The sequence below is a fragment of the Triturus cristatus genome, chromosome 6, assembly GCF_964204655.1.
Source record: "Triturus cristatus chromosome 6, aTriCri1.1, whole genome shotgun sequence".
Lineage (NCBI taxonomy): Eukaryota > Metazoa > Chordata > Amphibia > Caudata > Salamandridae > Triturus > Triturus cristatus.
The window spans coordinates 1121498747-1121521334 of record NC_140589.1 but is presented as its reverse complement, the minus strand read 5'-3'; the positions used below and the strand labels follow the sequence as shown (position 1 = coordinate 1121521334).

General features: G+C 47.8%; 1 protein-coding gene across 4 annotated transcripts in view; it reads left to right on the top strand.

Annotated features, from left to right (window-relative positions):
• Positions 1 to 22588, top strand: part of LOC146821059 (HAUS augmin-like complex subunit 3) — a 291423-nt gene that overhangs the window by 243838 nt on the left and 24997 nt on the right. For all 4 annotated transcript variants that reach the window (XM_085612014.1, XM_085612013.1, XM_085612016.1 and 1 more), the window contains one exon: positions 17336 to 17549. In XM_085612014.1, coding sequence (XP_085468140.1) covers positions 17336 to 17549 — 214 coding nt within the window. The remainder of the gene's footprint in view (positions 1 to 17335; positions 17550 to 22588) is intronic.

The window sequence follows — 22588 nt, the reverse complement described above, 5'->3', positions numbered from 1 at the left end:
TGCTCAGTAAGGTGTCCGCTTCCCTGTCGATGACGTGGATTGTTGCTGTTACTTCGAGGCAGTCTGCCTTGATGGGAACTGAAATTTTTCCTTTTAACGGAAGAGGTGTGTCCGCCCCGTAGGCGTAGATCCTGGTCTTGGACGGCATCACTGGAGGGCATGGCCGTAGACTGTGATATTGCTGAAGGCCCATGACATTAACCGTTGCTCCAGTGTCAATGACTGCCTGTTCCCGCCACGTGAATCATGCATGTTGGCTGAGGCCTGCGGCGTCGCTTGAGTTCCCGTGCAAAAGAGATGAGGTACGCCTCTGCTTCGTCGTCGTCCGAAGAGTCCTCATTCGGTTCTTGGTATCTCCTGCCCTTTCTCTGCGTGTCTTCGGGTGGCGTTGATTCCATCACTGACAGTTGTCGCACTGCACGTGTCGGGGGGCCTTTGGTTTCGGAAGTCACGGCCTCTGGCGCGCCTCCGGCATACGGTGGCGAAGTGGTTGGGTATTCCGCAGTTAGTGCAAGTCTTTCCTTGTGCGGGGCAGTCCTTCGCAGCATGTGGTTCATGTTCACAGTATCCACACCTTGGCTTGGAAGTTTCTGGCTTCGGTCTCCTGAACGAGTCCCCTTTTGGCTTGGCTCGGAGGGCATCTGCACGCTCCGTCTTGATGCTGTCGGACCGTCCCTGGGGCTTGATTAGTGCTTGATCCATCTCGTTTGCTCTGGCTGCCGACAGATCGTGTGATCTTGCCAGTATCCGCATGTCTTCGAGCACTATCTTCGGTTGGCGCAGGATGAGGCCTCTCAACATCTTGTCTCGACAACCCTGAATCAGTTGTGCACGGATCTCTTTTGGTTGGTCATCTTCAGTGCACGGGCTGGCGAGTTCGCGAAGTCGGGCGTAGAACGTGTCCATAGACTCTCTCTCTCTCTCTCTCTCTCTCTCTCTCTCTCTCTCTCTCTCTCTCTCTCTCTCTCTCTCTCTGACGGGCTTGGCGTAATTTGAATCGTTCGAAATCTGGGTTCAACTGTGGGTCAAAATGGGCATCTAGCGTGGCCACCGCCGCGTTATAGTCTGTTGCTGCTCCTGTGTTGGGCAGGTGCTTGAATAGTTTGAAGATTTCGTCTCCCTCGTAATGCAGTAGCAGGGATCTCTTTACCGCCTCATCTGTCTCTTGGGTTGCGACTAAATAGTTGTTGAGGCGTTCTATCCAGATTTTCCATCGGGGAGAGGCTGTCGCGGGGTCCTCCAGTTCACTGAACGGGGGTAAGACCCCTGATGCCGCATGTTGGAACGATACGTGCCGCCTGGGCTGGTGCTGCCGCCTGGTCGTTGTCCCCCATGGCGCTTGGTGTCAGAAAACGCTGTGTATGCTGAGGCAGGTAACGTGCTCCTTACTTGCAGGATGGCCTCAGCAGAGGTGATGGCACAGAGCAGCCCCCCCCGTTGTGAAAACGTGGATGAGGGCTGGTTTTCTTGCTGTGTAGATGTGTGCTTTTGTAGGCCTTTTGCATTGGAGGCGGTGGTTGCTCCCCAGGGTATGTCTTCTGGGCATGTATATCTGTTAGCAGCTCCCCTGTGGTCCACCCACGCTGCTGGGCCTTGCGCAGGGGCTGGTTTGAATTTTGTTTTTTTCTAATTCTGGGCTTGCCTAGTGTGCAGGGTGAGCGCGTAGTAACTCACTCACCGTTTCCTTCCTTGTTGTCGGTGATGCGGCCCGGCCGGGTGCACTCCGCCAGGCCGAGCGCACGCGTGCGTGCGTACACCGATTTGTTGCTCCGGCTCGCGGACTCCTTGTCCAGCCGCGGTGAGGTGCACGGCAGATGGTGCGCGGGGTTACCGATCCCCCACTCGTCGACAGTGTGGTAGGGGCGCTTCCGGTGCCCCTGCTGGGTGATAGCGCGCTCAGGGGTTTGCTGCGGCGCCAGAAATAACTCAGCCCACGCATGTGTATATGGCCGGAAGTCTCACCCCCGAGCGGGCGCTTCCTTTTATTCCGTCCCCGCAGGCCACGCCTGGCCTTCGGATGTGGTGCTGCGGTCTAGTAATGACTAGACCACTAACTATTACATCAACCATACCATTTTCATGCACATTGCGCAGAAGCGCAATTAAAAGTGCGCGTGAGTGTGACGAGTGAGGTGAGGCATCCGACCCCGGACCCAGCCAGAATGACTAGTGAGAAAGACCGTCAACGTGCCAGTGTGACGCGTCCCCCCCCCCCCCCCCCCCCGGCCCTAATTTAATTATTACTACTAGCCCCTGGCTGGCTGGCTAGCGAGCCTTGCCCTCTTCTGCTGCCTGCTCGTGCCTGCCACTGAAGGATCTGCAGGCCAGGCCTCCGGAACGTGGGACAGGAATGTACCAGTTTGAGCTGGAAATCATGCACTGTGGGGCGGGAGTGACTATGGGTCCCGGTGGGAGCACCTGAGGTACCGTGGAGGCCTGATGGTGCAGAGACCCGAACACCCGACTGTCCGGGGTCACCCACCGTGCAAGAACCTGTGAGGGCCCAGGGAGCCGAGGATACAAGGTAAGGGTTGAGCAGCAACGGGCTCAAGCCAGACTATGTGGCGTCCGGTCCTTTTAACAAGTGAGGCTTGTGCGCTGGAACATCACCATAGCTGCTACACATGTGCTCACTGCCTTTCATCCACACATTCATTAGTGAGTTGTACTTCTGAGGGACCCTGCAGCAGTAGCCAGACTAGGATGTGGCGAAACGGCCAGAGCGACCGGCCTTGAAGCTGGGGAACCAGGTTTGAATCTTGGCAAGAGGCTCAAGAATCCTGTGATTCTGGGCAAATCACTTAATCTCCCCGTGCCTGAAAAATTATTGTGTCTGTAATGCAACTGGTGCTCATGTAAAGCGCCCAGATACCTTCGGATCGAGATCGCGCTAAATAAAAAACAAAAAAAATAAAATGGAGTTCCCCACAATCCGAGCTGAAGCTCACCGAGCTAGGCCAGGCCCCACCAGCTAGATTATGCACTAACCCACACCCCTAAAATCGGCCAGACTTTGTTAGGCTGCAGCTCTATTCTGTTATAGCTAGGCTGACCCCACATAGAAGTCTTTATCAGCCTCAGGCCAGGCTCTGTCACAGTCCGGGCTGAGGCCTGCTCGGCCATTTTATACACAGGAACAGCTGATGGAGTTGTGGTGCCCAGGTCAATATATATGCACGTGGTGCTTGAAATTGTAGCTTTAGTTGGAGCATATTTGTAATCACAAATATTCCACCCCTTCACTATTGCCGTTATTCTTGCAACAGGGAAGATCAAAGTGCTGATCTGACGATTTTGACCATGTCACTGCTTAAAATGTAATAACTTTTTCCTACGTTATTTCCCCCTGCCTTGGCCTTTCCTCTTCTCCTCTTCATATGTGTACACTTCTCTGGCTAGACATTTAACTTTGACCACGCTGAGTAAGAGAAATGGGACAAGTCAGGATGAACACAGATGTGAAAAAGAGGTCTAGGGAGAGATGTGGAGCAGGAGAAGGGAGTAGAGTTAGAGATGTAGAAAGAAAAGATATGAGGTAGGAACAGAAAAAAAGTAAACGGAGAAAGGTGAGGCAGCAAGAAGCAAAGATAAGGAGTGGTAGAGAGAGGAAGATGTAGGTGGAGAGAGGAAGATGTAGGTGGAGAAAGAGAGGTAGAGAAATAGGCAAGGCTTTAAAAGAGTGTGGTAGAAACAGATAACGATAGGGAGAGGAACTAGAGACCGAGAAGTGCAGTACTCCAGGGGATGAGAAAGAGACGTTGGAGGAAAAGAAGTGAATTAGCGGGAGGTAAAGGCAGTGAGATGTACATGAAAACTGAGAGACTAGATGAACAAGCATTTGCAATGCATTAGGTCTCGCATTTGCGAGAGTTAGAGCTAATGGCATTGTAAATGTAAAATGTCTTTTTTATTTATGTGTTTTGGTTGGAGTGTAGTGGGTGTGTGTGGAGTGGAACTATGTGGGTTGTATTGGAAATGTTAGTTGTGCAATTGTGTGGAGTGTAATTGTGTGATTCTGTAGTGGAATCATGTGGTATAGTGAATAGATAAGGGTGAGAGCTACAATGAATAGATAGAGAGCAAGATAGAGAGGAAAACGTAGTAAGTGGTGAATGACTTCGGCATCTATGTGAATATGGCGCAGAAGTGAAGATAGAATGTCCAAGTATATTTACAAAAGGGGAATTGGTGCAGCTGCCTTGGTGGCCATAGAGGGGTGGCTTAACACAGAGACGGCTTCTGCCTGGGGGCACAGAGAGGAAACTGAACAGAGGAACACTGACATTCTTCACAGAAAGGCCTGCATGGTTTAAAATGAACACTGCCGTTTCTATAGAAAGCTGAATAATGTTAAATTATAGCGAGGTAAGGGTCTAAATAAATGACACACCTTGGAGCCCGTCCTGAAAGCATGAAAGGGCCTTTATGCGTCCCTACCCTTGGGAGCTGCCATTGGAAGGTTTTCTATACAGCTAAGGTGCACTTGAAAGCTCGGTGATTCCTATTTTATCAGCAGGATTAGCTTGCTTCCAGCAAATGGAAAAAATACAACACATTTTTAAATGGACACCTTGGCGAGGGGCACCAACTTGAGTTTAAAAACCACTTGCAAAGAAGACAGTTTTTCCATTTAGCGTGAGACCGGGTTGCAAGGGGGCACTGTCGTCGCCATAAAAGACGGAGGAAGAGAAGTGTCAGAGAGTAGTGGTGGGTAAATAATTAGAAGCAGAAGAACTGCAAGCACACCCTCCCGCCCACAAAGAAGGTGCCATGTGAAGTTGGAGCCACAAGATGTTGTTAGCCAAAAACACTGCTATTATTCGGAATGCCCACCCAACACTTCCACCAGCATAGCTGCCAAGGTTTTAGATTGCTTATGTGTGACATTTTCAAAGTTTCAATGTACTTATTAGTGAAACTCAATGCCTATGAGTGACACTTTCTCGTGACTAAAATCATGTAACGAGGTCCATGGAAACAGACAAATATCAGAAATCACACTCACTTGTGCAACGATAAACTCTACGAAACTCGGCAGCAGGTGCTTTTAAACCTATTTCTAAATTACCAGCACCTTCCGCCTTAACATCTGAGCCAGGTGCAGCTGACCCACAAGTTGTCACAAAAGCAGCAACCCACTGAGCTATGCACATAAAACACAGTTCTGTTAAATGCTGGTAGACTTTCTTTGCAGCAGGCATATTAACCCTCTGTGCTACTTTATGGTGGGAGTCAAAACTGGCAGTAGACATAACTCTGCACTCTTTTTAGCGGGAACGTTAATCTGGATGTGCTTGGCTTCCCCCCTATCCACTTTGGAAACTCACAACGAATTTTCTCATAATGAAACAGCATGTCCTGATTACAAGGGCGGCATAGCTGAAATGCTCTATAGTTAAGCCTGCCATAGTTTCCCCGCGATGACAGACCGGCTCCCATTAACAGTGTCCTAAGAAAAACATGCAGGTGGCACTGATTTTCCTACTCATATCAATTAAACTCACTCCGGAATTAGTAATGAAGCATTAAGGACTAGTGATTTGATAGGAGGTGTGTAACAAGCCCAGCGCATTCCTTTATTAGCATGATAAAAGTCTGAGCTTCGCTAATAGTTGAACTGTGAAAGGCATTTCACATTAATTTATTTCTCGACCGAACTCCAATTTGTTACCTAGAACTCAGAAAACACTATGGAGAATATGTTTTCATTTAAATAATCTGCCCTGTACAATACTTGTAATAAGTGTTATTGGTAGTTACTACAAATATATTCCTGATTAATTGTCTTGGCTTTTAGTTTTTCAAGCCCACTTGTGGTAATATTTACTTAAAATGTATACATTCTCTGTGGAGGTATATGGAAGGAATGTCTGACCTAGAAGAAGAGGCAGTCTCACACTAAAGGCAAACAGATCGATTCTCGACCCCCGGCTCCCTCCTGTTTACCTCGGGGCTTGCAGTGAGCGGGGCACAACTGCAATTATTTCCTTAGTGCCCGGGAGGAAATTTAAAAAAAATCGTACTACAGAGTGTGCCGACCGGACACAGCTTCTCCCCAACAGTGTAGCCACTCCACCGCGACCTGTGAGAGTCTCAGAGAAAGAGAGGGGTCGCCAGCAGTTCTAATCCCAAGCACTAAAGGAAAGAGGTCACTGACTGGGGGTGACCAGCACAACTTTCAAGATGCCCGCCGTGTAAAACAAAAGCAAGTAGCGACTGCCACATTTAAAGACTAATGCACGGCGTGCGGCGGTACAGCATAACGGCAACACATATATTACGTAACCACATAAAGAAGGACTATCTGGAGCCCATAAAATGCGCGTCCTGTAAAACTAAACCTATTAGCGGCCGCTATATTTGAAGCATAACCCTTGACCTTCTGTGTATCAAAAGCACGTGTCGTGTCTCAGGCTAGTGAACCAGGCGTCACCTACGCTCGACACATTGAGCGTTCACACCACATATTCCACAAACTGCGCTGCTGACTTACACGCTTCTGTAACAGGTGTGACTATCACCGGACAGTTCCGTGGTCCTCATCTTGCCGACTCCAGAAGGTCGAGAGGCTGGGTCAGCCCCAATGATGTTCATGCCTGTGACGTGCAGCCTTCCCAGAGATGTGTGTGCAGCAGAACGAGCTCTCAATAATCTACAGGAACTCTGCTACGGCTCTCGGGAGGGGCGGGGGCGAGCTTGTCTGTGCTGCTGCTTGCTCTTGTTCACCCTCCCTCCATAAACAAGAGCCGGGAAGTGCTTGGAGCGCGCGTGCGCATTTAAAAAAAAATATTAAATAGCATGAGGCTGCCTAGGACGTGCGTGTTGACGAAAGTGAAACTGCATGCTGGCTTGCGAGGGAAGGGGGACAGGAGATGTGCACGCCGCGTGGCTGTAGGCGCGTACACCAACTCAAATCCGCCAAAAGCCTGCGCGTGCACATCTCCTGTCCCACTTCCGAGGCAAGTCAGCAACAATAGATCTCGCTTGCTACAGCAGCGCTTCGCGCTGCATTCGCAGGCGAGACCTAAAAACAGAAGCAAAGTAGAGAGAGCAAACTGAGAAGAAATATAAACAAGTGGATTGGGTAAAGAGTAGTGGGGAAGACAAAAGGTAGAGAGAAGGATAAAGGGTAGAACGAGGTATCGGGTGTGGAACAAAGAGGTAGTTGAGAGGCATAAGTGAAACAGAGAAAGAGGTGAGGTTTATACTAAAGTAGAGAGTTGTGAGAGAAAGAGATGGTGAGGTGGAGATCTATAAAGAAAGAGGATGGGATTGTTGAGGTGGGAGGGGGTGAGTTGAATCGGAGAAGGGGGGTCCAGAGAAACTGTAAGAGAGAGAAAGAGATAGGAGTTGATGAGCCCTCAGTAAATCTGGTGCCAAGCTTCCATTATGCATGCTCGACTGTCGAATTAGAAAAATAAGCAGATTTTTATGAGCAGTGTTATAAGGGCAGGAACTTCGACTGTCCCATTCTCTTTACCGTGGCCCTTGCAAGGTGTGTGTCCTGGCAATAGTCCTCTCTCTGCATACCTTAAAATGCCTCTGGTCATATGCGGGCCAGACCACAGCTAGACTCTGGCAGACCCAGACCTGGCCAAGCTCGACTGTCAAAACCGGGCTTAGCTCACCTAGACTCTTAGAGCTCCAGGTGAGGGCACAGCCAGGTAGTCTGGGTTCCAGGCCAGCCCCAGCTGCCTGTGAGGCAGGCTGCGCGCGTAATAGGTGGACAAGGAGTGCTGCCCAGGTAGGCTGAGGCCAGGGAGAGCTTCTCAAGCAGGGTGCACTCAGGAACAGGAGAGCTGAAGGCAGAGTTAGGAGAGGCAGGGAGTGCTGGTAGAGCTGTAGGGTAGTGAGAGGAGGAGGGGATGTTGATCTTTATGTACCTGATGTTCCAGGAGACCGTACAGGCCACGTTGGGCTGCACCGCAGTTCTCTGGTATTTGAGATGGGCCAATCCAGCCTAGAGGACCCTGCTGCCGCCTTTTACTCAAGAGGGTTTTGTGGAAAAGTTTGGGATAGGAAAGATTTCTACTGGACTGGGACTCAACTTGGAATGAATGCCCTCTGAATAATGTACACCATAATATAAGCATTTCCATTTGTAGAGCCCATAGGCAGACTGGTTGGGCTTTGTAGGCAGCCATTTTAAGGACTTCTGAGAGTTAACTTTCATGATCTCTTCAATGTTTCATGGTCACGAAGTCACCATTTTCGTTTTTTCTCCTCTCGCCAGTTCGTGTTTGAATGGCTGGGTTAAAGAGACGCCTGTGACGAAGGACAGGTGGGGGTGGAGTTTATCTCAGGAGACAGACGAGCGCTGCTGACAGTCTGCGGCCTCACGTGGGTCACAAGCGTCGCATTGTTTTCCTGTTGCAGGGAGGCCGCAGCCGCGTTCTTTCACGCGCACTCAGGTAGGTAGATGCACGTGTGCCTACGGGCCCATCAGAATGGGGCGGGAGGACAAGTGGGTCATTCTCCCCCAGGCCTCGCGCTTTTTAGCAGCCCAATCCCGTACTCGTGACGCAACATATTTATTTAATGATTCTAGAAACCAGACTTCCATCTTTATTGTAAGACAGCTAACGGGGACAGGGGTTTCTCTTCCCCTACATTAAATATTTGTAAACTTTGAAACGGGTACTCCTCTTGCGAAAGGTCTGCATACAATATGACTGACCTGGGCCCATAAGAAATTCTGTCATGCAGAGTACATATGCAGCCAGCTTCTAGAGTGGCATGTCGCAGCGAAAAGCATACGGCCTCTTGGAATTCATTCGGAAGCGCAGTCACTCAGGCGGGACACCAAACTCAGCGCAGGGGGACTCACAAAGAGACCTAGGTATCTGACGCCTCTGTTACTCAACACACTCTCCTCACTAGGGTTCTCACCTGGCCGTGTTTTGTTTCTATGCCAATAAAAAAATGGGAAAACTAGTGAAAGGAGGTATTTTCCATTTGACATATAAACCTAAAACAACAATCACATGGAGAAAAAATAGTTACAAACAATCAAAAGCAGTCAAACTAATTTAAAAATGATTATTGAAGCAAACAGATGGATAATTGCCATGGTGCAAAATAATACTGAGAATTTATTTTTCACCGTGCAGCGCTTGACCCTTCCCAGAATAAACAGCGGAATGAATACAAATGGGTACTATATTGTTTCTGAGAAAGATGCCAAGCCTATCCGCCACATGTTCTTTCCATGCACTGTGTACTGTTTGGGCCGTATGTAATATCAGTCACTAACTGTGATCAAGTGATTCCATTCTAAAAGTGTCAGGGATAAAGAGACAAATCTACCTTGAACATAAGGCTTTGTGCATTTCTGTGAATGTTTTTCATTTTATGGTGTTCTTGAAGACATACCTCACATCCTAACATGATGTGTTCTCATTGGTGGCAAACAGATCTAGCCAGTGCTGGCATCCCTTTACAACCCACCCGTTCGATGGTGCCTATTTCCACCTCGAGAGGGAGATGTTGTTCATGGTAGGCCAGCCAACATCTGCTCAGTTCTGGCATTCAGGTACCTTTTCAGCTTATTGGCGCAAAGAAAGACCCGGTGCTAGTCCAGCCATCTCCAAACGTGCAAAGCCTCTTGGCACAGAATCCAGGACCCCACTTGGCATGATGCAATAACACATGGTGGTCATGTTGTCTCTGAGGACCTGCACCAGCCTTCCCCGATGGTCATAAGGAACGCTTTCAGACCCAGCCAGATTGCACAAAGCTGCAAATAATGGTCATGGAACTGGTGCTATGCCAAAGGCCAGAGACTTCTGCAGTGGCGTAACAAAGGCCCCCACAGCTCCCGCAGTGCAGATGGGCCCGAGCTCCAGGGGGCCGCCCTCAGGACAATACTCTGGCCTGAGAGCTCCCGAGTGAGTTCGGAGGGGGCCCATCTCCATGTACTTTGCAGGGGGGCCCCCTCAAGTTTCGTTACGCCACTGCAAATGAGTGCACCTCTCCTCCTTCTGCCCCTTTCTTTCTATTTTTTAATAGGTATTCCCTCCTCGCTGGTCCTTTGGGGTTCATCGTTCTATTTTTAGGCCCTCACGAGGTCCAATTTTAGCTCCCCCGTCACCTACTCATAGACAAAAGTCCTATGCGGAAGCACCACAGTGCCAGGACTGTTGGGACTTCCCTCAGCTCTGTGCTACTACTTGAAGATGGCAGATGCCATCTTGTTTCTTGCTCGCTCAGAGTGCTGTGCTCCTAGTCCACTGCTTTCATAACAAATCAGTTCCAACGACAAGTTGCCATTTTCCACATATCGCGGCGACTACCAGATTTATCAGAAAGTGGATTACCCCTAAATCATTGGTGTCTGCTGAGTATGCGGGGAGAGCATGTCTGCTGATGCTGCTGTGATGGCCACACCTCCTCTTGACCCATTTTGAATTTTATGTACTGAACAATTTCTTACAACCATTAAACCCTTCCTTCTCCCTTGGTAAACCTATCCACCATGTTTTTCAAATCTAGGTAGAGGAGATTTCCACACTTAAATTGGTTCTTTTACTTTTCACCAAAGTTCAGGTGGCGCTTATACCCCTCAGTATTATTTAATAGGTGCAATGAAAATACATATTTATTAGCACTATACAAATCTAAATAATCTAACCTAATATTCCGTAACCTTCTGCATTGCTTCCATAATCTGCAGACCTAGCTCTTGGATATATATTGAGTTACTTTGACCTGTTTTGTGTTACAGCCCGTTTACCTATTTCACCTTGTTTTGAAGGGACTATGAGAGATTATCTTGCATCATTCTGGACCAGTGTTGGCACACTTCTGAGTAACTACTTAGGATGCCCACCTGGCACTTTCTTTTGTGGTTCAGCACAAGACTTATGCAACAGGCTGACCAGGCTTTCCCTTGCCACATTTTGACACAGTCACCCCTTCAGTCCATGGACACTGCATTATCGAACTGCTCAGTGAGAAGAGGTGCAGCTATTAAAATGTCTCAGCCAGGGGCTCAACTAAATCGATTTTACCCATTTCTCATTGTGATATACTTAGGGCTTCTCTTCAAAGCACCCCTCTTTGCTACTATGCATATTTCAGATGAAAATCCAGTTCCATTCCTAGGCAATAAACCCACCCTCTGATGCTTCCTCGCCCATTTGTCCCCGAGAGCTGCCTTCACACCTTTGGGGAGCAAGGTAAGATGGTAAAGATTACCATCAGAGCTCCCACAGACTGCATTCCATAATGGGCACCGGTCAGAAAGTTTTTTTTTACTGGGCAGCATACTACCCTAATTTTATTTATTATGAGTTTTATAAAGAGCACAATTACCTAAAAGGTCTCCTGACTATATGAAATTCCCAGAGCGACATACCCAGAGCCTAAGAGGTAGGGATTAGTTAGAAAAGAGTCCTGTTTTCAGTGCTTCACTAAAAGCTAGCAGAGAGGTGAAGGTTCGAATATTGACAGGAAGAGAGTTCAGTGCCCGCCAATGAGGACTGAGAAAGCCCAGCGGACAACACGAGCAAATTGCCCATGGTAGGCTCGACTGAGCATTTCCCTTGAAGAGGAACATTTTTTCAAGGGAAAGGAACCACGACGGTGGAGATAGACTTATTACATGTGGCCTGAAGAATAGGAACAATCGCAGGTTTGTTCAGGACGAGGATGGAATTGAATGGAAAATACATTTGTATAGCGCAGCTATCGCTCCAAGGAGCATCTTGGCGCTTGGTGCCAACCTAGGTGGAACATGTTGGCTAACTGATGTCGTTCGAAGGGTCCTGTACACTTTATACTAGGGTTTTACAGGCAGTCTGTAAGGGAGAAAATCCAGGTCTTCAGGGCTTTCCTGAAGAGCCTTTCTGTTGAGATTTGCCGAAGCTGTAGTGGCAGTTTGTTCCACGCCCTGGAACCAATGACAGCCAGGGATTTCACACCCTTATTGGTGAGCCTGAATTTAGGGGTCACTAATAGGTTTTGATTGGAGGACCTTAGGCTACGCGCAGGCAGATAGCGTCTGAAGCCATTATTCCGAGGATACGGAAAGGGCAGGTATTGAGCGGAGAGCCTAAGGAAAGAAGGACATGACTTCTTCAAAGCAACTTAGACAAATGATCTAAATCATACAAAGAGAGTTTCAAAGAGATTTCAGCAGCACAAAGATCTAAAGAAATAGGGGAACAAACAGAAGCCTATGCAGGAAAAGATCAACGGGTGATATCAAGCTTGTCTGCAGAATAATCTGATATTCTGTCACATAGTGACCGGGAAGGCTCCAAAGAGGAAGCCACACAATCTGGAGACACTAAGGATTGTACGGCGGTGAAGAGGTCTTTAGTAGCGTTTCAAGAGCTGGCACTGCAGCAGGCAAAATAATTTGCTCTAGTTCAGTTGCATGCTCCTTATAGAACCCGAATGCAGCCTTACTAGATTGAGATTAGAACTTTTAGGCCTGGTGCGTTCAAGTTTTTTACACTGGGATTGCAAATTTTCAGGAGGTTGAACGGAACTAACCAAAAGAAACTGGAATCGCTGAATCAAGTGCTGAGTTTAAAGATTGGTTGTTTTCTGAGAGGTCTGACTCTAGAGAGGCATTAGGGAAAGGTGAAAAAAGCATCAAGAGCAGAAGCTGTGAGTTTACACCATTGATGGTGATGGAGGCACAGGCCCCCTCAAGCCGGCTAGGCAAAGAGTAGTAATGCCAGAAAAAAGAAGCTAATTATCGGACCATGCCTAAGGAACCCTGGGACACCAGCTAACAGGCCCTGAAGGGGTGCGTATGAGATCAAGGCAGTAGCCCACAATATTGGTTGAACCATAGATCATTTACTGCACATAAAGCACCAAGCGAGAATTAATGAGCAAGTGTCCGAGTATGTAGGAACATACACCCCACATGAAACTTCCCCAAAATGGAGCAGAGGAATGGCTCGAAATAAAAGAAGAAAGAAAACAGGCGAACTTAATTACTACACACAGACTGGTGCGACAGTAACAAAGAATACCGCAGAAGATGGTATTTGAGGAGATATCAATTGGGAATCGAAGAGGTTTGGCCTGGATAAATGATTAAGGGCAACCTTAATGGTGGCTTTAAATAAAATGGCTAAAACAGTGCTTGATGTAGGGCAGAGAAGTCTGGTGGGGAGGTAGAAGCATCCAAGACCGAGAGTGAACAGCACACAAAGAGAGCAATATGGAGCATGGGGTGGTAGGTGGATATCTGGCAAGCAGGGAGAAGCAGACCAGGTTGTGTAGCCCAAAAATAAAAAAGTAGTTTCATAACTACTGTCCAGGGAAGTGTCGTGCAGGTGTTCATGGACAACACCACTGCCATGTGGTATTGCAACAAACAGGGCGGGGTGGGGTCGTGGACCCTTTGTCAGGAGGCTCTGCGCCTCTGGACATGGCTGGAACATCAGGGCATCACCCTGGTGGTTCAACATCTGGCGGGCTCTCTGAACGCCAGAGCAGACGAACTCAGCCGCCGGTGCATGATGGATCACGAATGGCGTCTGAACTCGGACGTGGCGCAAGGTCTCTTTCTGCAGTGGGGAGAGCCTTGGTTAGATATATTCGCCACCGAAGAGAACGCGCAATGTCAGCAGTTCTGCGCGTTGGAATTTCCAAGGTGGCACTCGCTCGGAGACGCTTTTCGGCGCGAGTGGAGTTGCGGTCTGTTGTACGCCTTTCCGCCTATACCACTTCTGCCCAGAGTGCTGAAGAAGATCAGGTGCGACTGGGCCCAAGTCATCTTGGTGGCTCCGGATTGGGCACGAAGGTACTGGTATCCCGAGCTACTCAGTATGTCCATCGATCCCCCAATACGACTGCCTCTTCAGGAGGACCTTCTGTCGCAGCAGCAGGGAACGGTCCTCCACCCGAACCTGTCCAGCCTCCACCTCCATAGCGTGGAGATTGAGCGGCGACAGTTGATGCCATTTGACTTGCCTCCTGAAGTCTGTGATGTTATTCTGGCAGCCAGGCGTCCCTCCACAAAGACGGTATACGCCTGCCGGTGGAACAAATTTGTGGCATGGTGCACAGCAAAGGCTGTGGATCCCCTTTCTGCCCCTCTTTCTGAGGTTCTCCTCTTTCTTCTTTCTTTGGCCCAGCAGGGCTCTGCTCTGGGCACCTTGAAGGGCTATCTTGCTGCAATCTCTGCTTTCTTAAGGCTTCCTGATCAGCCTTCTCTTTTCAAGTCCCCTGTTGTCTCCCGTTTTCTCAAGGGCATTACTCGTATGTTCCCTCCTGTTCCATTCGTAATGCCTCAGTGGGACTTGAACCTTGTTCTTACTTTTCTGATGTGCGCTCCCTTTGAGCCCCTTCACAACTGTCCACTTCGTCTACTGACTCTGAAAACTGCCTTCCTGGTGGCTATCACCTCCGCTAGGCGGGTGAGTGAGCTCCAGGCTCTGTCAGCTAAGCCTCCCTTCCTTACGGTTCATCCGGATAAGGTTGTCCTCCGGACCCGTCCTTCTTTCCATCCTAAAGTCGTGACTCCCTTTCACATCGGGCAATCTGTCACGCTGCCCACCTTCTTTCCGCCTCCGCATCCTTCAAAAGATGAAGAGAGGCTCCACCGTCTGGACCCAAAACGTGCGCTGTCTTTTTATTTGGCCCGCACAAACCAGTTCCGGGTGGACGATCAACTTTTTGTTGGATATGTAGGTGCGAAGAAGGGCAAAGCTGTGCACAAGCGGACCATCTTGCGATGGGTCGTGTTGTGTATTAAACTCTGCTATTCTTTGGCGAAAAAGGACCCTCCTGTTGGGCTGCAAGCCCATTCCACCCGGGCCACAGCGGCGACAACTGCCCTGGGACGGGGAGTCCCCTTGCAGGACATCTGTCAGGCGGCGACGTGGGCTTCACTGCACATGTTCGCCAAGCACTATTGCCTGGACAGCCAAGTCCGGAGAGATGGCCACTTTGGCCGTTCTGTTCTCCAGGGCTTTCTGGTGTGATCTTGGTTCGCAGGCCCACCTCCGGGGTTGGTATTGCTGGGGTATCTATTCTAAGGTGAGGAATCTAACTAACGTGTTTCTTTCAGATGAACAAGTTACTTACCTTCGGTAACGATGTATCTGTATGAAACATTAGTTAGATTCCTCACCGACCCACCCAACCTTCCCGTTCTGCGAACCGACATCTAGGGTTAAGGTTCTCCCTTTCAGGGCCCTAGATTTTTTGGCACCAGTGTCGGTCTCTTGCATGGCTCAGCGTCCCTGGCGCGGAGAGCTATGTACAAGAACTGACGTCAGCGCGCGAGGGCAGCGTCTAAGTACTCCGACGTCATTCCGGCGCATGACGCCAACGACAGACGCGGAGCCGCAGACGACGCCTAGCGACGCGCAATGGGTATTGCTACAAAAATCTTTCCGGATCCAGTCTGACGCCTCTGGGATATTCTAAGGTGAGGAATCTAACTAACTAATATTTCTTACAGATACATCGTTACCGAAGGTAAGTAACTTGTTCAACAGGTCCTGTTCCGTTCTTGCTCTGAGTTTGGCTCCAAACTGTCTAGGGTGACAAAGGCATAAACAGGCCTGGTGTCAGGTTCATTTGTGTGTTGCAGGCAGGGTCCTTTGAGTGTAATCGGGGAAGGGTACAGCTCCTCCCCAGCCATCCTGTCAGGACGACCCACTCTCTTCACACCTAGGTGCATTTTGTTGCCATGTCTGAAAGGAATGCACAACCCACAACAGGAGAGCCATTCATAGTTCTGTGACCCAGGACACTAGCAGAAAGGCACATATGGTTTGAGGAAAAAAGAACTTTCTAAAAGTGGCATTTTCAGAACCGTAACTTTAACTTTGACTTTAGGGTTAAATGGTTTTTTTAATGACAATTTAAATCAGTGGAAGAAACCTTTCTCTATCTGTTCTCAATCTGAAGCTTTCGCTAAAGTGTAATCGGGTAACCCAGTGTTCATCTATGGGAGAGATAGCCTTTCCAATGTGAAAAACTACTTTAGGTGTCGTTCACTGTCGGGACATGTAAAACACCCTGCTCTTTGGGCCTTTGGGGTGACTTTGGTAAGGCTTCCTGTTTTACTTTTTTACTGAATTTTACAGCTAGATACAGCCAGAAAGCCATTCATTATCCCGTCTGTATTTAGTTTTAAATGTGGATAAAAACAGAAATTGGATTCTTTTTTGAGTGATTCTTAATGCTGTCGTTAATGACAGGCCAAAAGCTGTGAGGATTGACAGGTAAGGGGCGGGGGGGGGGGGTGGTTATAGAAAGGAAACTCAGTAAAGCGGCTTAGACAGCAGTAGATATGCACAACTTTGATACAAAAATGTTTAGTTTTTTTCATATAAATGAATTGGTTTATCATCTGTGGGTGATCATATCAATTTAACCTATCAGGCGTTCAAGCATGAATGTGCATTTATTGGTTGCATAAATGTGGAAATATACTAATTTCAACTTTTTTTCACAAATCACAGAATAAATATGGGTAAATACAGTTCACATTAGCAAAAAATATAGATAAATACAGACCGAAATGAAAAATAAATACCATAACATTTGGAGCCCTCCTTATAAGTATTATAAAGGATGATTTAGGCCTGGCACAAGGTTGTTTTTGCCATGTTAAAATGGTGGTTTAAAACTGCACTACAAGCTGCAGTGGCAGGCCTGAGACGTGTACTGTCCTCTGTACTAGGGTCTTTCTTGCAAGTTAATTAAATAACCCCATCGGATGTATACCAATTTTACCATGTTAAAGGGAGAGAAGACAAGTACTTTATCACTGGTTAGCAGGAGTAAGTTGCACAGAGTCCTAAAAGTCAACAAACACTGGTTCAGCAAGGGAAGGCAACAATTTGGAGTGACTCTGTAGAGAGGGGGGTAGGTCCAATAGTACAGTTAATTAAATAGAAATGTGTATGTAAGCTGAGGCTGGGAATGGGTTATGGCGAACAAAGGATAAGGGTGGAAACCTAGCAGAATTTTGCAATAGTTTTTTACTTTTACCTTAATGGTGGAATCTGAACATATAATTAATAAAAGTTCTATACAAGGGATGTTCAGGGGTTCCCAGTGTATGATCGGAAGGATTTTCAAAATATCCACATAAAATACATTGACATCTAATTAATCTAAAAAGAACCAATTTATATAGTAGTTATCCTAAAAATCTGCATGGGGTGGCCCTACTGGATCTGGGTTGAACAGTCCTATCCTATGCAGATGTGGTTTGCAAATGATCAGTCTGTTTGCCGTTTGGGCAGAGATTTACATTTGAATGAAGGAATGAAGGGTGTTGGATGTTTATCCTGTGTTGCTGTAGGTTCATGGTTCATTTACTACTTTTCTGAGTCTGTTACTTGTCTTCTAGGCTCTGGGAGCTGCTTGAGACCCCATGCAACAAGCCTTCCATTATGAAGTATGCCTCCATGAAGCACTGGACTGTAGCACTGAAGCAGAAATTGAGTGCTTTGCTGTCTACCCCAGTAATCCCCCAGGTGCAGTGGACATCTCTGGAGTCGGAGTTGAAGAAGTTCCACAGCCAAATGTACTTCTCGTCTAAGAGGCTCCCATTAAACCCTCCGGTTGGTATTCCATTATGTTCCCCTATGATGATGCTAATGCATCATTAGTTATACTTACCACGTGCATTCAGGGGTGTAACAATGACTAGTGCAACCGGTGCAGTGGCACCGGGGCACAGTCCACCCCATCATGGCTGTATTTCACTATGTAGTGGATGGGTGTGGAAAGAGATAATAAAAATTGCTTGCATCAGAGTGCATGGCACCATTGCTGTGCTACTGCATGCACTCCATTATGTTTCACAGCAACGGCTCCAAAGAACACCTTTTATACATAGTGTAGGAGGGCACAAGACAACATTTGTTAGCAGACTGCTTGAGGAAGATGCTACTGTCCATGTCAAAATCCCAGTTGTCAATGTCTTCGTCCTGCATGACCCATTTCACCCATCTAGCAATGGTGGGAGAAGAGACCACCATATGGGTTTTCTCAATGGAAATGAGCAGTTGTCATTCCCCGGGGGGACGAATATCCTCTGTCATGGACTTGTATATGTTAATTGCATGCACCACACAACTTTGGGGCATCCAGAAATCTGGGTTACAAAACCACGTGAGAATTGCACTTGGTTTTCCTTGAAATATGAAAGTAACCCCACCTGGGGTAAATACTTTAGCTGTTACGTTTAGGGCTCTGACATCTGAAACTTTCCTGCAAGAAATGAGGCATAGCAAGGTAGCCAGTTTTGCCGAGATTTTATTACGTGACATATACTTATTAGAATGCCATGAGACGAACAAATTCACTACCGTATAGACATCCCACAACATGGAGTATCTAGGTTCAAGAACAATAGACAACCAAATCCCCCGAATGGAGTTTACTCACCAAAGAATGTTCCCTCACAGTGTGATCACCAATCTCAACATGGTCTGCAGAGATCGGAAGGTACTGATGGACCTATAAGCTGTTCCTTTTGAAGCCAAGGAGACCAGATAATAAAAAAATTGGACAATTTGGGTCCCTACGGGATCCAGATGTCATTGAGAGCACCAACCCAACCATCTAGTCCAAGCCGATCGGTACCGTTTGAAAGTGCTATCCACCCATGCCTTGGAGAGTAAATCCGCAGCTTGTCTCAAAAGCCCTATGATTTTCCATCATTCCCTGTAATCCGGCAAGCCATGAGAATCGGAGAACCGCCCAGCACTTGATTGTGATGGCTGCCCAGGGGATCGTTTAGGAGAGCCGGAAATTGGGGTATACTAATAGGAGAATCCCAAGAAATCAGAACTGGAAACCATATTTGAGATCTCCATATCGGGGAAATCGCCACCACGTCCGCTTGCTGCGTCGGACCTGAGTGGAGAGTCTCCTTATCATGGCAAACTGGGTAAAAGTGTACCCTGTCTCCTTCCCCCAGTCTTGTAGAAACACATCAGTTGCCCCAATTGGGTTCCAGTCGGCAGCTGAAGTATCTGGCCACTTGATGATCCAGATGGGAGGCGAACAGATCCACCGTGAAAGGACCCCACAGACTCCGAAGTTCCCAGAACACCCGGGGATCCAGTTTCCATAGGCTTGCGTCACACTAATGGTGGGATAGCCAGTCCGCCACCTGATTAGACTGACCTGGGAGATGCTCTGCTGCCACAGAAATATCATTCTCTGGGCAGTACTGCCAAAAGGTTTGGACTAAGTCCAAAAGAGCTTTAGATCTCGTTCCTCCAAGGTGATTAATAAATACAGGCCGCTGCCACCTTGTCTATTTTCAGAACGACACCGCATCGGATCCTGCCCTTGGTCCAACATTTTACCACAAATAACCCCACCTTCAGATCCAGCCAGTTAATGTGGAGCGTCTGGTAGAACTCCCCACAAGGTGCTCCCTAACTTATGCCATTGGCTTCGGATGCGATTACCAGATCTTGCCAGGATCCGAAGATGACTCTGCAGTTCCAGGCTTCCATATGCGTTAGTCAGCATCACAGTTGTTCTCTGGCTTCCTCTGACAGAGGAACCTGTTGTGCATAGGTGAGACCGCGTCTTAGAGGGTAGGTCTTCAGATCCTGCAAGGCCCGGTAGTGCAGGGCCCCAGTAATATGACCTGGGTGGAGGATGATTGGTGACTACACAATTCGGGTGATGTGCCAGAGGATTGTGGAGGATTTGTCTACTGTCCTTCTGAGGTCATGTCTTTTTTTTTTTTTTTGCTGGTTTCCAAGAGGAAAGACTGAGGGTCTCGTTGACAGCATCCACCATGAAACTCAGGAAGGCTATAGATTTAATTGGTGAAATTACCAATTTGTTCTTGTTGATGACAAATCTTTGGGATTGCAGGAGATCGACAGTCATCTGCAGGTGTTCCGTCAGTTTTATCGGACACTGACCTATAAGGAGGATATCATCCAGATAAACAATGAGACGGATATCTCTGGCCTGAAGATGTCCCACCACGGACTTCAAGATTTTTGTGAAGCATCATGGTGCTGAGGAGAGATGAAAGTGCTGTGTTCTGATATTGAATGTCTGAAGAGGCCACTGGAATTAGAGAGAACTGCAATGTGGGGTTAGATAGGGACCCTGAGCTGAGCATCTTTTAGGTGCAGACGTATCGTCCATTCGTTCCGCTGCAAGAGATCCCGGGGGAGACTGATCCCCTCCATCTTGAAGTGGCAGAAAACCAGCCACTTGTTGAATTCCTTCAATTTGATCATGGTCCATTGACCCCCGTCTCTCTTGTTAACCAGGAAGAGGTTGCTGAGGAAACCTGAGGGATGAAGCAGAGTCAGAACAATCGCACCTTCCCCCAGAAGGTTCCCCACTTCCAAGTCCACTAGAGTGGCCTGGGAAGCAGAGAAGACAAGAGTGTGTGGTCTGGAGGGTTGATGAGGGGAACCATAGAACTCTATATGGAAACCTTGAATAAATTCAAGAACCCAAGCGTCTGAGGTAAGTGCCTCCCATTTGTGAACAAACTCTCTCAATCTGCCCACTAATTTTACTTATTGTAGGGTGTGCACACTCGCCTTGCGAGAGGACATGGTTGCCCCTTCCTCGTGATGCTCCGCGGGTCCCCCCTATAGCGGGGATGGCTTCTTGAGAATAGAAGGAACTGAATCAGGATAAGTCATGCCATTATCCCCGACATGATGTACCTTGGGCAGAGGCCTGGAATTTAGTACATACTCCTTTTCAGGCACCAGGCCCTTCCCCTCAGGGTTGGGCTCCTTCTGGGCCTGAAGACTATAGGAAGATGGCTGACCAAACTTCCTGTTCTTTCTCTTGTTCTGGGCCATTCTTCCAGACAACAGACTTCCATGTAAGGGTGCTTGCTTGTGCTCTTGTCACACACCCACTCACTCAAAGATTCTGAGCATTGCTACATGAGCCCTCCTTTCCACGCGTTCCCAGGCAGAAGTTTCCAGGTAATTTTGCAGCAGACACTCCACTGAGATGGCTGGGGACACAGCCTCCTTCCTCAGGCCAGTAACCCCTCCCCACTCAAAGTCCACCATAGCCATGGGATGGGAATGTGTATCACTGTCAGAGTATACAATCTGGTGCACCTCATTGCAAGTGATTTGGTCTGGGGAATCCAGACTGGCAGTGACCATGATTATGCTAGCACCTGAATCCCTCAGAGCCTTGACTTTGATTCCATTGATTCTTGACAGCTGCCTGTACTTTTCCATTCTTGGAGGCCAGGTAACAAAGGATTTAACTTCCATTCCACCCAGTGATACTAGGAGGACCTCAGTATTCCTTCTAGAATCCCCGGAGCCAACTTTCATCTCAATTCCTACACTGCCAATGCCCTTGGGAAGACCACCAATGGGTGGTTTCTTGGTCCACTCATGTATCATTGCTGCCAGGCCCTGCTCTAGGGTAGTGCGATTGGTGCTAATGCACTGGGTGCTGACTTTTGGGGGGGTGCCGTGTTTTCAGGTACAATATAGTTTTAAAAGAACCTGCTGACACATTCTGTGCCTCCAGCAATTTTCAGGTAACCATCAAAATGTCAAGACAACTCTGGTGATTGATGGACCTGCTGCAGAGAAATCGGAGTTTTGGATAGTGGACGTTTTGACTCGTAAAATAGCGCAGGAGGTTAAAATGCCTGCTGCAGGCACATGTACCATGCAGATCCCAAAGTGCATATAATGTAAATAGGTCCGTGCGTTACCGCTTCTGTCAGAGAGCCCCTTTTGTTACTTTCAGTTTATAAGTTTAAATCCTAAAATAGAATTGTGAGCTATTATCTATCATCAAAGAGCTGCATGCAAACTATGCGGTATAGATTAGATCGTAATGATTATTTTCCCCCAGTCTTTCATTATTCTAATGCTGCAAAAAGGTTTCACTTGCCTAGAAATCAATTCTCAATAGTAAAGCCAACCCCCAACCAGGATGTTACGTTTTAAATTCGGAGTGTGTGGTTCTTCAGGCAAGCACTTTTAAAATATACTGTCTACCAGTAGGGATGACCTTTGACTCCTACACATTGTACCTCTGTCTGATGTAATGTTTCATATACACTGATTTACACACTTACGATTCATTGTCTCTGTGTAATGTGCATGTGATGCAAGGGCTCTGACACCTTACACTGGTATGAGTGGTGCATTAAAAGAAAAGAAATGCATGGGAGAGAGAGTGGTTATGGAGACGTGAGGGGCACTGCTAAAGGGTGGTAGTTAGGGCATCCGTGGCAGAGGTGGTCATTGGGAGCGCCAATAAACATTGTTGCACCGGGCGCCACAACGCTAAAGCTGGCCCGATTGCTGCTGACAGTCCACACACCCCTCAGCCTTTGAAGGATCATAATTCTTTTCCCAGAATCCCCTCCTCTTGAACTGGTATGGGACTTGGGTTGACCACCCACCTTGGGCTTTTTTTTGAGGATCTTTAGAGGATTCTATCTTGTCTTTACCTACTTCTTCCCCCTGAAGGAGGGCCTGATCTTCTTTCTTCGGAAAACCTCCGTGGGACTTTTTGAATCCCCTAGTATGTACCCATTCGTCTGCCATCTTGCCCAGCTCTCTGGGAATAGTCAGATTTTAATCTACCAGATGCTGGTGTACCTGCTCTGAAAGAT